Genomic DNA, 16,489 nt, shown 5'->3' with positions numbered 1-16,489 from the left:
GAACAAGTCAAATGCTTTCAAAGTCAGCATTCTGGCTTATGCGAGGGCATATTGACAGAGGTGCTTAAAGCATGCATAGACAGCACAGACTGGAGTAAGTAATTCTTATTATCTCTGTAGAACTTTGTCCCAGATCTTCTGTGTACCAACCTGACCTAGTTGGACTGAAGCCTTCAGAACAGCCCTTTTCATCTGGGTTAAAGATACTGACAGTTGCTAGCTTTTATTTGGATTGATCCTTTTTGTAGCCTACATGAATGACCATTATTTGTTTGAGCACATACATCTCTGGGTTGGCCTTATAGCCCCTGGGCTGTGACTCAAAGTGGGGTAAGTGTGAGATAAGGCTACTTAGGTAGACTGGAGCCAGACTTAATGACTTTAAATGTTTTACTGAAGAATTTGCAGAGCTATAAGTAGGAATACTGCTGCCTGGAGAAAACTCAGTCAATAAATCAGTCAACAAGCATTTATTAAGTGTTTACTAGGTGCCTGGTGATGTGCTAAATCATGGGAATACAAAGAAAGGCAAAACATAGGCCTTGACCTCAAAGAGCAAATTATTCTATTCTAATGGAGAGATAACAGGCAAATAATTATGTACATATGATATACACAACATAAATGGAAGAGAACCTCAGAAGAGAGGCAGCTAGGTGGTACAGTATGGATAGAGCACTGGATCTGGAGTCAGGAAGACTCATCTTCTTGAGTTCAAATCCAGCCTTAGACACTTACTAGCTATGTGATCCTAGTTTTACTAGCTATTATCTATAATACTAGCTAGTATCTATAATACTAAATTACTAGCTATGTGGTCCCGGGCAAGACACTGAAGCCTGCTTGCCTCAGTTTCCTCATCTATAAAATGAGCTAGAGAAGGAAATGGCACACTGCTCCAGTCTCTTTGCCAAGAGACCCCCAAGTGGGGTCAGTAAGAGTCAGCCATGTCTGAAACAACTGAACAAGAACAAATCTCAGAAGAAAGGCAATAGTTGGGGAGAGGGAAAGAGGAATTGGAAGAGGCCTCGGGCAGCAGGTAGGATTTGAGATGAGATTTGAAGGAAGCCAGGGAAGCAGGAGTGAGAATTGAGGAGGAAGAGAATTCTAAGCAAACTGTGAGGTAGCCTGGGCCACAGGGAGGGTGGCTTCAGACTCCATGGCACAGTTGATACCTCCCTAACTCTGGGGAGAAGGCAGAACGGGGAAGGGGAAGACCAGGAAAAGTCTGCCGAAGAACTGGACATGAATTGAGTCTTGATGAATTGAGACATGGAATCCCTGGTGGTTTCAAGAGGTGGAGGTGAGGAAACAGACAAATCACTCAAGAATGGAGGATATGTAGTGAACAGGAGCTGGGAGTTCGAGGGGTTGCCTCTCACTTGACACATTGCTGGTGGAGGACCACCAAAAAGTCAAGTCAATAAGCATTGATTAAGAGCTTGTTAAATACTAGGCTTACAAAGAAATGCAAAAACACAGTCCCTGCCCTCAGGAAGGAACAATCTAATGGAGACAACATGCAAACAATTATGTACAAAAACCAAGACATATACACAGGATAAACTGCAGAAGGTGGGGTTTTAGCTGAGATATGAAAGAAACCAGGGAGGCAGGAGGCAGAGGTGAGGACAAGAGCATTCCAGGCATGGGAGACAGACAGTCAGTGAAAATGCCCCAAACTGAGAAATGGTGCATCGTGTATGAGGAATAGCAAAGAGGTCAGTGTCATTATATCATAGAGTCTACGGAAAAGGGTAAGATACAAAAAGCCTGGGATAGAGAACACACACACACACACACACACACACACACACACACACACACACATGTATATATATATATATATATACACGTGTGTGTGTATATGTATGTATATATGTGTATAGATATGTGTATATGTGTGTATATATGTATGTGCATGTATGTATGTATGTATATATTTGTTCCTGGAGGGATAGGGAACCATTGGAGTTTATTGAATCAATGACATGGTCAGACCGGGCCTCTAGGAAGACCTCTTTGATAGTTAAATTGAGGGTGGACTGGAGTGGGCAGACGCTAGAGACTTGTGCTGTGAGGTTTTAGGACAACAGTCTATGTGGTTTGCCACAAGGAGAAAGCATGTGCCCCTTCCCTTGAATGTTTATAATTTGAGACAAAGCTTCATTTGCCCGTTCTAATTATCACTTTAGTGGCATCACATGGCTGGCAGAAGATTACAAAGCACTAGCAGCAGAAGCACTGAAGTACCTTGTAGGAAGGAAAGAAATCCTTTGGATGTAGGTAGGTGCCCTGGAGAGAAGAGCCAACCACCCCATCCTAGTTATGGCTCCGGGAATTTGTGTTTTACTGAGTAGGGTCCTGGGGCACCACATGATTTTTGAACAGGGCAGAAAAGTGAACAGTCCTGGGTGTACTTGGGCAGCTTTGTGAAAACTGGGTAGGAGATGGGAGAACCTGGAATCAGGGAGACCGCTTAAGAGGCTCCTATACAAAATAAGGCCAAAGGTGATGTGGGTGTGAACTTGGGTCGTGGCAGTAGGAATGGAAAGGAGAGTATCGATGGGGGTTGTCAGGGAACTTGATTACTGATGGGATGTCGGGGGGAAGGGGGATGGAGAAGATGAAAGAATACAGAACAATGTTGAAGTTTCAAGTCTATGTGACTGAGAGGATAATGGTGCCATCAGCAGCTATATGGAGTTTAGGAGGAAGGACCCTTCTGGGCTGGAGGAAGAGTGGGAAAGGGAAGAGTTGTTTGAAGCTTGCTGGGTCTGAGGCACCAGGTGGAGATGTTGAGATGTGTATTCATGGGAAGGGGCAGAAAATGTCCCCCAAGTAATCCTGATATCTGCTGGCCTTATTGCCTAAGATCATTTTAGCCCTTCACCAGAAATTATCACGGGTGACTGTACAAACTCAATTACTTAAAGTAAACCAGGCAATTACTTAAAAGGATTACTTTTTCTGATCACAGGTCTATACCTGAAGGGGATCTCAGATGCCATCTAGTGCAGTCTCCTGACTTTAAAATTAGATTCTGAGGCCTAAATCCTCTGGCTTTTGAAGCCCTTCATAAGCTGACTCCTTCCTACCTTTCCAGTCTTCTTAAACCTTATTCCCTTGTATTCCCACGTACCCTGTGATGCGGTAACAATGGTCTCACTGCTTTTCCTCACACAACACCCACCATCTCCTGACTCCCAGTGTTTTCACTGACTGTCTCCCATGCCTAGAATGCTTTTCTTCCTCATCTCTGCCTCCTGGCTTCTCCAGCTTCCTTCAAGTCCCAGCTGAAATCCCACCTTCTGAAAGAAGCCTTTCATGGTCCCTCTTAATTCTAATGCCTTTCCTCTGAGATTATTTCCAATATATCCTATGCCCATCTTATTTGTACATAGTTGATCTCCTTCCTTAGGCTGTAAGTGTCTTGAGAACAGGGACTGTCTTTTGCCTTTCTTCGTATCCCCAGCACTTAGTGAGCACTTACAAAATACTTGTTGACTTGACTTACATGCCTTGCCCAAGGTCGTACAGGCTTGTCAGAAGAGAAATCTAAATCCAGGTTCATTCCATTCAACCATGCCTGGAACATAGCAGCATGCAGAAATCAAAGAATGTCAAAAGATGAGAAAAAAAATGTAGTCATCTAATGTAATTCCCTTAGCTCCCCGATGATGAAACAGAGTAATCTGCAGTCAGGTGACTTGTCCAAGGACACAGAAATCCTTAGCGGAAGAGCATCACTAGAAGCCCAGGTGTCCTGACTCCAGGGTCCATGGAGCACCATTACCCCATACTACAGGTATGCTTCCCATCTACTTTTGAAAGTATTTAATTAGACATATTAACAAAGCTGAAATAACTGAATTGTTTTGAGGGGATGAAAGGGGATACAAAAAGTATCTAAGTATAGGGATTTTGCTGCTACAGCATCTATACTCTTGAGGAATCCTGCAAATTTGCTTAAAGAAAATTTGCTTAAAATTAGCATAAATATTACATTATTTTGTTGGTCAGGTGAGGTATAAAACTATATGCTTGTATATGTATGATAACTTGGTTCTCTTGAAACATGGCTTAGCTTCAGAACAGTTACTATTCACTCAAATCCCAACAACATATTTTAAACCAAGGTAGGAGGTTTCATGAAATTCACTGAACAGAGATTTTTAAATTATTCATTTTGCCTTTCCCCACACATGCTGATTATAGTCAGGAAGTCAAACCAGTAATTATTACTATTTAGCTCCAGTTTGGGCTCAAGTGCAATTAATTTGGTTCAGGTTGATTTCACGCCAGTGACATAAATGCCAACTTGAGTCAGTTCAAACCAGTTCTAACCAGATTATTAATTCTGTTTTGTTGGGGCATAAACCTGTTTCCCCCATCTGCCAAACTGATGAACCTTATAAAATAATCTTATGTTGTTCTTAACTTTCATTTAAAAAAAAAGCAATCACCCAAACTATGGGAAATGTAAAGATTTTAAGATTATCTCTCCATTTTGAAACAGCCTCTAGTCAAGGCAGAGTAATCACTTATGATTTAACTTAACCATACATTAGAGCAGGTTGGTTTCTATGTTAATTGCTGAGCTCAACAGATAAGGTGCTGGACATATTAGAAGTCTAGAAAGTAGCCACTCCATTTGGGATTTTCAAAGTATGACCTAGACACCTTGGGAATCATAAGTGATAGAAAGATAGATGCTGCCAATTGAATGTAAGTTCCTTAAAGGCATCCTCATCCTAGCCAAAGCAGAGGCATCTCATACCCCAAAAGAGATCTCTTCCTGAAATCTCTGCCTACTTCCATGAAGGTGGAGCAGAAAAGTCATATCTACCCCTCTTATGCATGCAGAAACTTATGAGGGATTATGGATTTCATCTGTTCCCTGAGTCTTACCCCATTCTTCTAAATCCAGAGCATCCAGTTTCCTTTCCTGGAGGTAGAAAGCATTCGGTTGTATTTAGCTGCATTTCAGCCTCTCATATGTTTAGCCAGCCTTTAGACAACCAGCTGTTCATCCAGAAGCTGCCTTCACAGCCAGACCTGCCTTCCCTACATGTGGACAAGCGGAGAGCAATTTCTTGGCGTGGGTCCTCTTTTCTTCATCCTGGCATTAAAGCCGTGCTCACAACTCATGCATAGACAGAAGCCTTCCAAACCATAAAGACCTAAGCCAGAAACCTAATACCCAAATCATAGATGGCGGGCTGCTCACTGTGTGTGCTTTGGACTAACAATACCCTTAAAAGACCAGAAGCACTTTGTAATTTATAGCCTATGGACACACACTCCTTTACTATAAAAAGAGGGCACTCCTGGCCTATTACTGAGCAGGTCAGTCTTCATGCTTTAAGCCACAGCTCTGCTCTTTAGAATTTTTGGATACCATGCTTATTAACCCTGTTGAATGTAAATCATTTTATTTCTGATTTGCCAACGTGGCTAGCTGTTATCTGCCAAGGAGGCCAAGACATTTCCTGAGAGGTAGCATATGGATGCTACTGACATCATAGTAAATTCCATCTAAGAGTAAAATCATAAATCTCTTCAGTAATTCTCTGGCTCCTCAATACTCTGAAACCTGGTCCTGGGATTTCCTAACTTTTTTAGCCAAGAACTACATTTGGCTGTATCAGACCATGTGTTTGAAACTGTTCTTTTCATGTGTAGGTTTCTTTTTCTCTTAGGATTTCTTAAATCTTTTAAAACATCCCTGTCCACCTTAAAATTTTTTTCTTTTCACTTCTTCATTCAACTGAAAAATAAATGAAAAAAGAAAACCTTTGGAATAAATATTCATGATAAAGCAAAACAAATACCCATGTTGGCCATATTGAAAAATATGTCTCATTCTTTATATTAATCCATCACTTCCCTGCAGCAAGCAAATAGGATTCTTCCTCATCAGTCCTCTGGAATCATGGCTGATCACAGCATTGATCAGAGCACTTTGGCCTTCCAAAAGAGTTTATTTTTACAATGTTGTTATAGTATAAATTACTTCCCCATTTCTACTTACTTCATTCTGCATCAATTCACATAAGTGTTCCCGTTTTTTCTGAAAGTATTTCTTTCATCATTCCCTATCTTTTTTTCTAAAATTAAAATTTATTTTTTTCAATGAAAAAAATTATTTTTCTTTCTCACCTATAACACCCTCCACTATTTAAAAAGAAAAACAAAACCCTTGTAAAATATGCATGATCAAGCAAGATAAATTACTACATTAGCCATGTAGAACAATGTGTTTCATTCAGCACCCCAAATCACCTCTCCATTAAGAGGTGGGTAAGCATTCTTTATCATCTGATCCCTTGAGCATTTCATTGATTTAGAATTCTTAATTCTTTCGAAGTTATTGTCTTACAACGTTGTTGTTATTATAGAAATTGTTCCCATTTTTCTCACTTCACTCTGCATCAGTTCATACAGATCTTCCCAGGCTTCACCAAAACCATCCCTTTTTATCGTTTCTTAAAGCAAAACAGTATTACACTCCATTCATATACCATAAGGTGTTCAGCCATCCCCCAACTGAAGGGTACTCCCTTAGTTTCCCATTCTTTGCCACTACAAAGAGAGCTGCTATCAGTATTTTTGTATATCTAGGACATTTTCCTCTTTCTTTGATCCCCTTTGGGATAAAGGCCTAGTAGTATGTCAGATGGTATATATATATATTATATATATATATATATATATATATATATATATATATATATATATATTTGTAACTTTGTGGGCATAGTTCCAAACTGCTTTCCAGAACATCTGTACCATCCACATGTTCACTAGTGATGCAGTAAAGTGTCTATTTTCCTGTAACCACGTCAACATTTGCCATTTTCCCTTTTTTGGTCAACTTTAGCCCTCAAGTTCAAGGTTGAATTTCAGAGTTGCTTTAATTTGCATTTCTCTGATTGTTAGTGATTTGTAGTATTTTTCCTATGGCCAATAGCTTGTATTTCTTCTCTTGAGAACTACCTATCCATATTTTTTGACTGTTTGTCAACAGAAAAATGGCTCTTATTTCTTACAGACAGCTAGGTGGCACTGTGGCTAGAACGTTAGACTTCAGGAAGACCTGAATTTGAACCCAGCCTCAAATACTTACTAGCTGTGTGCTCCTGTGCAAGTCAAATATGTCCTCTGCGCCTCTGTGGAATGGGGATGATAATAGGACCTATCTCACAAGGTTGTTGTGAGGATCAAATGAATTAACATTTGTAAAGCATTTTGCAAACCTTAACAGGCTATAAAAATGCTAGCTATTAATGATATTAATCATTTGAAGCAGTTCTTCATATATCTTGGAAAAGAGACTTTTATCAAAGAAACTTGCCAGAAAAAAATTATTTCAGTTAACTATTTGTCTTCTAATTTTAGATGCATTGGATTTATTTGTGCTAAAAAAATTTTATTTTATGTAATCAAAATTATTCCTTTTATCCTTGCTCCTTTAATTTGTTTATGATTTGGCCTTTTATATCTAAGCCATGTCCATTTGGAGTTTATCTTGGTATATGTTATCAGATGATGGTCAAAACCTAATTTCTTCCAGACTCCAATTTTCCCAACAGTTTTTGCCAAACGAGTCCTTATTCCGGTAGCTGAGATCTTTGGGTCCACTCCATCCATCCTCTTCCCTAGCCTCTTTTCTCTTAGTTCTCTTTATAGGCAGTCTCAGATATATTCCCCAGGCCATCTTTCTGGCTCTGGCCTTCCTACTGAGGGAAATGAAGTCTCAAGCTTCTTCATGGTGAAGGGAATGGAGGTAGTAGGTGAGGAGGAGGAGGGGGAAGCACCACTATTTAGTTCTAGTCTTCTCTCGTTGATGTACTTAAGGTATACCTACTTCATCTCTCTGGGCTATTACTTTCTATTCTGGAAAGCTCTCCCCTCACCATATAATCCACCAGAGTTTGCATGAGGCAATGAACCAGGTCCTACCAAGTGACGAATCTGCCTATTCCCATAGGAATAAGTCTGGTACTGTGAGGCTGTATTACCTGTGTATTTTGAACTTTTATTAGATCATGTGGGAAACATGGGAAAATCAAGCTGGAAATCACCTTTTCCTCTGCAAGAAGGTTACACAGAGTATGTATCATTAGCAGTGCCTGCAAGACAAGATGGGTCCCAATGCTACTTATACTTTTGTATACCAGAGACCTGGAAAATCCCCTTAGACAGCCATTCATAATGTATGACTATCCCTTTGCCTTTGACTAAAGCAGACAATGAAGGCTATCTCCATTTGCATTTGGGTATCTTAAGTGGTGTAATCTCTATCTTGTCACGAAGACATTGAATTGTGCCTTTTGTTAGGAGAAGAAATATTCTTACCCCAGGAGAACAAATCTAAATATACCACATAAGTTTTTCAAAGATGTTATTTAATGCAAATTCCTCAGTGAATTACTTCAGATGGAAATTGCAAAATCAGAGATGATAGGATCTTCCATTATTAATGATAATGCAGAGAAAATAGCTTTAATCTCCCTTTAGTATGTTGCTATAGATGTTTCCATCTTGTCTCCCCTTATCCTAATTAATCATGTCAACATTTGGCCATCCACCCCCCCAAAAAAATAAGTTGTTTTTGAAAGACTGTTTTAAAACAAGCAACTATTTGCAAATTTGGCTTCCAACTTTATCGTTCAACTGAAATGTCTCTCCAAATTTACCAATGATCTTTTGTTTGTCAAACTGCTGGCCTTTTCTCAATCTTCAACCATCTTGTAACATTTATTGACTATTCTTTTGTCTGAGTTTTCATGACTCTCTCTCTCTCTCTTTTCTCCCTCCCTCCCTCTCTATCAGCTCCCATGAATTTAATGATCATCTCTATGCCAGTAACATATATATATATATATATACATATATATACACACACATATATGTATATATGCATGCATGTATGTATGTGTATATGTGTGTATGTATATGTATATATGTATATATATATATATATCCCTAATTCTCTCTCCTGAGCTCCAATCCTGCACCATCAATTGCCTATTGGACATCCATAGGCATCTCAAACTCAACCTGTCCAAAACATAACTCATTATCTCTCTCCTCACCCCATCCCTCTTCTAAAATTCTTGATAACTGTCAAGGATGTCATCATCTTTTTAATCACAAGACTCTCAACTTTGGTGTCATCTTCCACTCCTTACTCATCCCACCTGTCCAGTTAGTTGCCATATCTTATCGTTTCTAATTCTACATCTCTTGCAGATGCCCCTTTCTTTCCATTGACAATCACAAGTTTAGGTAGGCCCTCATTAACCTCTCACCTGGACTATTGCAATAACTGGTCTCCTTGTTTCCAGCCTCTGGCTCCAATCCACCCTCCACATAGCTGCCAAAATGATTTTCCTAAAGCATAGGTCTTATAATGTCATTACCAGATTTAATAAACTCCACTAGGTTTTTTTTTTCATCTCTAGGATCAAATATAAAGTCCTCTATTTGGCATTTAAAGTCCTTTACAACCTGACCCAAACTTTCTTTCTAGCTTTACAACACACCATTCCCCTCATGCACACTTTGGTTCAGCCAAATTGTCTTTTTTACTGTTTGTCTCCCAACTCTGCGCCTTTGCATTGGCTGTCCCCTATGCTTTCAATGTTCTCCCTCCTCATCTCTCTCAGAACCTCAGCTTTTCTTCAAAGCTCAGCTTGTGGCACCTTCTATACTAATCCTGATCCTTCTAGCTGCCACTGTCTTCTCCACCCACTCCCCCCACCAATGACTCATATCTATTTTATATACTTTTTGTCGATGCATGCATATTGTTTCCCATCTCTTGACTGTAAGCCCCTCAAGGGCAAGGACGGTCTCACTCTTGTTCTTGTAACCCTAGTGCCTTAATAAATATTGTTTATTGCCTCACTGTAAAGATGAGAAAGAATTAGCAGTAAATGAAGAATGTGCTGTAGTTTGTCTATTTTTGATTTGTTTGTTTTTGGTCTGGAACTGGAATTTCATGAATGTAGGGAGCTCAGTGTGGAAAATTTCCTCCACCAATGTGGTCAGCAACCTTGTCTGTAACTGACCATTTTAGAGGTTGTTTGGGGGCACTAAGAGGTTAGGTAATTTCCCTAGGGTTATATAGCCAGCATCTATCAGAAGTAAAACTAGAACCAAGGTCTTCCTGACTCTAAGGCAAGTTCTCTGTTTATTATGGTCACATACAGATGTATGTATGTGTGTATGTATACAAATGTATGTATGTATGTATACATATCTGTGTATGTGTATATATCTCTATCTATCTATCTATCTATCTATCTATCTATCTATCTATCTATCTAATTATCGTTATTAATGTTATCCATAACAGTAATGTCACATAGTGGCTAGAGTGTTGAACCTGGAGTTAGGAAGCCAAGGCTTCAGATCCTTCCTCTGCCACTTACTAGCTATATCACCAGATAAGATATTTTAAGCTCTTTTAGCCTCATTTTCTTATTTGTAAAGTGGGGATTATATTATCGCACCCATCTCACAGGATTGTTGAGGGGGTCAAATGATATAATACATAAAAAGCACTTTGCAAACTTTAAAAACATTACATCAGTGTTAGTTATTCACTTCTACATGCCTCAGGCCACTTCTTGGGACTTATCTACTAGGTCCTCTTCGAGAACAAAGAACAGTCTACCAAGTCATATTTGGGATGGTAGAGAGAATTATGCTCCCTCCTTCCCGCCATGAAATTACTGATATTATTATTCAAGAAATCCTAATGGAGCCCCAGATGCTAAGTTCTTATGTTCGATAAATCAATCGGGACATAGTAAAGCCCTGACATAGAAAATCTTGTTAAGTTACTGTCTATTATATCAAAAAAGTTCTGTCACTTTCTCCATGTAATCCATATGTAAATCATATTTCTGTCCCTTACCCCAGCCCTACAATGGAGCTCTGCATTCCAAAGTGTTCTCTTGTATGTTCTTATGAAAATAATAATGAACCCCAAACAAACCATCACACAAAATTATCAAACACCAATTGGCATTTACAAAGAAACATTTTTATTTTTAGCCATTATGGAAAACCATTAACTTTTTCATTTTAGAAAACATTAAATAATAAACCAGTAAGATGTTATACAGTACTTTTGATAACTTCTTCCATTCGTTTAGTGCAATATCTTATTGGCACCTACAAGTGGATTTTTCAATTTTCTCCTTCTATTTTTCCCTGTGCAGTTACTTGGCCAGAAGAGAAGCAAATGGTCTAAAATGTTTTCTGTGTAGAAGTCCAAGGTCATGTTTCCTGTCCCTTAGTTTATATGGACCTCAGTAAGCTATATTTCTCATCTCACACCTTCCCTTTTTTCCCAGCAAACGATGAGACATTCAGTATTTTCCACTGTTGGCAGAAATTTTGCTGCTTGAAGAAGTGAGAAACTAAACTGGGCCATCCAGAGAACAAAGGCCCCTGACACTGAAGTGCTTGGTGGTTAACCCTTTGCCCAAGAACCTGACCTCCCTCTCCTGGGAGGTTCCTGCCACTTCTGGGATGAACAGAATTTCCCTGACATTCTCTCTGCTCTATACTCAGTCTAAACCTGACCAGAGCACTTTTTTTTAAAGAAAAAGTGAAATTCTCTCATACTATACCATCAAACACATAATAAGCCTATATAGCATTTATTTTGTGTAATAAGGAAAGATATCTAATAGTGTTAGGGGATATCATGAAATGAAAGCATCTGCTGGAATCTTGCCATTTGGCAGGCATGGTACAGTGGAAAGAGCCCTGGCTTTGGAGCACAAAGGACCTGGGTTCAAATCCTGCCTCTGTCACTTCGCTACACGTGTGACCTAGGGCAAGTGCCTTAAACTCTCTTGGTCTCACTTTCCTCATTGGCAAAATGAGGGGATTGGAATTTCTGACTTCCAAGGTCCTTTCCAGATTTCCTTGTAATCAACCATTATTTGGCCTATAGTTAGTAAGATCTGAGGATGACACAGGCTGCCATCTGCCCTGGGGATGAGAAAATCTACAAGGATCAATATACAGAAATAGCAAATTAGGACAAAGAAGCTATGATGCAGCTCCCTAGTCAAAGTCCATTGTTTGACCTTGATAAAGCTGTCGTTGGGTTAGAAGGTGTTTGGGGAGTTTATTTAGGTATTTGGGTTTTTTCGTTCTATCTTGATATAGGGCTAGACAACCCAGCCAGACAAAAAGAGCTCTCATGTTTTCAAAGACTTTTGGAGAAACAAAGTCACCCAGTTCTCCTTCCTTCAGTAAACATCTAATTTAACAATTCTTCCAGTTGGGAAATTCCCCTTTATACTGCCGTCTCAACTTGTTTCCTCTTGTTAACTGCATGGTATATAAACGACAGAAGGTCATCATTCTCTGTGTAACTGAGCTTCATAGACTTAAAAATCAACTTTGATTTGCCCCCAAAATCTTTTCTTCTCCATGCTAACCACTTTCAGTTCTTTAAATATTTCATCACAGATCTTTCTCTCCCAACCCTCTAACAGTGTCTGTGATTCCTGGCAAGACTGCAGAAACTATTTTTATTATCTGAGTGTAAATAAATAATAAAAATCGAGAAAGTATTATTGCCTTTAGGAGGCATTTATTTTTATACTTAAGTAGAAATAGGTCAGAAGTAAATATAAATTGGGATTCATCTAGTCTAAAATGGTGATAGACCTTGTTAAATGGCTGCCTATGAGCTGTAATGTACACATTAAGCCAATCCACATCTCATATATCCTCCAACTTTCTTCATGTCTTAATCAGATACTCTGGCATATAAATTACAAGTCAACATTTTAAAAAATTATTGAGATATGATTAATGCTTTAAATACTGGTCCAACAGATTCCCTTCTCATCTTCCTGATAAGAAGTTTTGGAGATTCCTCAAGAGAGAGGGACATCGGATTACAGCAAACAACTGTTAGTCACCATGTTTGGCTTTGAAACTATGACTCCAAGCAGTGAGGGACGTGGACATGCCCAGGAGCAAGTGTGACACAGCAGAAAAAGCATTGGTTCTAGAATCCAAGGACCTGGGTTCAAATCTGGCCTCTGCTATTTACTTGTGGAATCTTGGGCAATTCATTGAATCCCCTTGTGCCTCAGTTTCCTCATCTGTAAAATGGGATGAAGGACTAGATGGCCTTTGAGTTCCTTTTCAACTATAGATCTGTGATCTATGACTCTGAGTCATTCTGGGCCTTAGTTTCTTCATCTATAAAAAGGGGAATTGGACTACTAGATGAACCCCTAGGTACCTTCCAGATCTATGGTCCTATGAATTCAGAAGTAGAGATTTAACCACTTATAAGATGCCAGAAATTCACTCTTGTACTATAAAGCAACGGTTTGCTGCCCTTAGCGGGAAGGAAGGACCTGATTCTAATAAAAAAAATTGTCTAGCTAACTGATGCCAAACTCAAATAGAAACCAACCACTCTACCTGTGTATAAGGATTCCTGTGGGCTGCATATTGACTTAGAAAACCACATATTAACATTACTATGTTCTACCTCATTTTGATTTATTTTGGGAAATATTTTCCAATTACATTTTAATCTCCTTCAGGCTATTGTAGGGAGTGTTGTCAGCAGCACTGCAAGTCACAAAAAACTGTGGCAAAAAAACCCTATTATTTATTAAGGAAGTATTGTTGTCTTTAAGAGGCTTTATTTTTATTCTTAAGTCAAAATCTTGTGGGGGTAAATATAAACTGGGATTCATTTAGTCTAAAATGGCAATAGGACTTTGTAAAGTGCTGCCTGTCGGCTGCCATTATGAACCTCTGGTCTAGATTAATCAGAGGTAAGACAATTATGATATGAAAATATGTATTTAGCTCACACCAGTGCCTTATTCTGTCAAAATGAGATGATATTTACAATTTATATCTGGCCTACAACACAGGGTCACAGAAAAGGATGAGATTTCACATGATGCATTTTTTTAAGCTCAAGAGATCACAAGCTGTTTTTTTTTAACCTTACAGCTAGAGTCTGTAAATATTAGGAACCCATAAATATATAATATCAATAGCACATTTACAGAAAACACAACTCTACTGATATTAAAGGGATGCAATGCTACTCTATATAATTGTCTTTTTTGAAAAAATGGATACAACATAAGAATAAGTGTAATTTGACATAGTACACATCCTTCTTTCTTAAAAAAAAAAAATGGCAGTAAGTAGACAGCCAGAGTTTGGGTCCTGGCTAGAGCTAACTTAAATTAGGACAAACCATTTCCACAGGTATACCATATCACATGTGAAATGGTTATTACATTTGGTACAACAATGGATAGTTAATAGGATGCCCTTTTGAATGGGATGTTTTCATTTGTTTGTTTAGAAAACTCCCCACCAAGATGTACTCCTCTTCCTTTATTTCCAGAGCATCTTAGATCCAGGATGAAGGATGTGATCTGTCCCATATACACTGCAGCACCAGAAGAGACAATGGATGAAGGGGCTGGGGGTTTGCCTGATGGTTGTCATCGGGGGTTCTTTATGGAAAGGAGAGTTTTACTCTTCATTGGGAATTGCACAAAGCAGGCCAACAAGAAGTGGATCGCCACTTGCTCCTGACCCAGCTCTTCTCAGCCTCATGGAAAGGAGACAGGAGAGAGGAGAGGGAGCCAAGCAGATGCTTATTGCCAAGGCTGGTGGAGATAGGGTTCTTCAGAGCACTGGCCTCTTTTCAAGCTCACGTCATCCAATCCAATCTCCCCGGAGTGGCCATACCGTTTTTCACCTTTGAAGATGACCTAAGGAGAACCATGTACCAGACAAGACTTCTGCTCACTTCCACTTCCACTTATTTAATGACCATTTTGGCTAGAACTTTAACAAAAAAATCAAATATCAAGTTGCTTCTGACCTGTTTTTACCCAACATGAATGGCTAGAAAAGCGTTAACCTTCAAGAATTTGAATTGTCCATAAAGACATTGTATTACAAAGTTGTTCTATCAAAAATCACATACAAGTGCTGAACTCTAAGGTCTTTTTCTATGGACTACAAGCCATTCCCTCTTAGGACAAGTAACCAAGGTAAAAATATTGGGAAAGAGTCCAGAAGTTAAAAAAATGTGATAAAGTATAGAATGAGAAATTGAATAACAGAATGTGTCCCTGTTGCAGAACTCGTGTGTGTGTGTGTGTGTGTGTGTGTGTGTGTGTGTGTGCAAATGTGTTTTCTCTGGTGAATCATGGGTCATCAGTAATAACCTTTGTGTGGCCTTTCCTCCTCAACATCTCCACCTCCACTCCCACCTCACAGTAATTTGCTTCATACCACTCTCATCAGTCAGTAAGCATTTACTAAGCGCTTACTACATGCGGCTTCACAGGCAATTAATCTCTAGGTGTCTTCACATGACCCTCTTGCTGACAGTCAGTTAATAGTAAATAAGCATTTATTAAGTTCTTACAGTGAGCCAGGAACTATGCTGAGGGCTGGAAAGACAAAAACAAGTCGACAGCTCCTGTCCTCAAGAAGCTTACATTCTAATGGGGGAAGACAATACATAAAAGGAAGCTGAAAGGTGACAGGGGGTGTGGAGGGAAGAAAGGTACCCAGCTGGGGGAGGGGCATGGTAGAGAAAGTCTGGAGTACAGTCTGGAGAGGAATGAGACATAGTTGGCCTGGGCACCTTCCTCCAATGGAGAAAGTGCCATCCAATGAGAGGGAGAGGCCAAAGAGGCAGAGGGTATGGTCAGTCAGCACATATTTATGAATCCCTCACTTTATGCCAGGCACTGTACTAAAGCACAAGAGACACAAAAAAGGTGAAAAAATAAAGTAGTCCCTCCTTCCAAGGAGCTCACAGCCTAATGGAGGAGACAACATGCAAATATCTAAATATATAGAAGATATATGGAATAGATAAAGATGATCTGAAAGGGGAAAGCATGGGAACACATGTAATACGTGTATGTTGCTATATGTCACATATGACTGTTAGCTCTACTCGTGTCTTATTCTTTACTAGGTTGAGAGTTCCGAAAGGGCAGGGACTATGTTTTGTCTAAATCTGTGCATTTCTCCCAGGGCTTGGAATAATAGTACTCAGTACATATTAGGCACTTAAGAATGGTTGCTTAAATTGAATGTCATGTAGCCTAACTTGCTTTTCTCAATAACCTGATATCCCAGTTATAACTTACAGTCTTAAGAGAGCTGCTAGGGGCTGGGAGGTGGGGGCTGTGTCTCTGAAGGGTTCAATAACCTGCCTGGGGTCATAGCCAGTATATGTCAGAGGTAGGACTTGAACCAAGGTCCTGCTGACTTTAAGGCTGCCACTTCTACTGACTCTGTATGGATTGCCTCTTCTTTATTCATAATCATAATTACGTGAAACCACCCATGGTGCCAAACGTCACAATCTAACCCTAAGGAGATGCCATCATTGTATAAGTTGTGAAAACATTCAAGCATGCTCTTATTTTAACCA

The 16,489-nt window shown here is 39.4% G+C and overlaps 1 protein-coding gene and 1 long non-coding RNA gene across 9 annotated transcripts in view; one reads left to right on the top strand and one right to left on the bottom strand.

Annotated features, from left to right (window-relative positions):
- The first annotated feature begins 3,673 nt into the window (after positions 1 to 3,673).
- On the top strand, positions 3,674 to 14,902 carry LOC144455494 (uncharacterized). The gene is made up of 2 exons (XR_013484201.1): positions 3,674 to 3,808; positions 14,429 to 14,902. It is a non-coding gene; the product is annotated as an uncharacterized LOC144455494 (long non-coding RNA).
- Positions 11,038 to 16,489, bottom strand: part of NPNT (nephronectin) — a 112,989-nt gene continuing 107,537 nt past the window's right edge. For all 8 annotated transcript variants that reach the window (XM_078148984.1, XM_020974750.2, XM_020974752.2 and 5 more), the window contains one exon: positions 11,038 to 14,801. In XM_078148984.1, coding sequence (XP_078005110.1) covers positions 14,685 to 14,801 — 117 coding nt within the window. In that variant the 3' untranslated portion in view covers positions 11,038 to 14,684. The remainder of the gene's footprint in view (positions 14,802 to 16,489) is intronic.

This window comes from Phascolarctos cinereus, unplaced genomic scaffold (assembly GCF_003287225.1).
Source record: "Phascolarctos cinereus isolate Bilbo 61053 unplaced genomic scaffold, phaCin_HiC Scaffold_9;HRSCAF=440, whole genome shotgun sequence".
Lineage (NCBI taxonomy): Eukaryota > Metazoa > Chordata > Mammalia > Diprotodontia > Phascolarctidae > Phascolarctos > Phascolarctos cinereus.
This window is presented reverse-complemented; position numbering and strand designations above follow the sequence as displayed.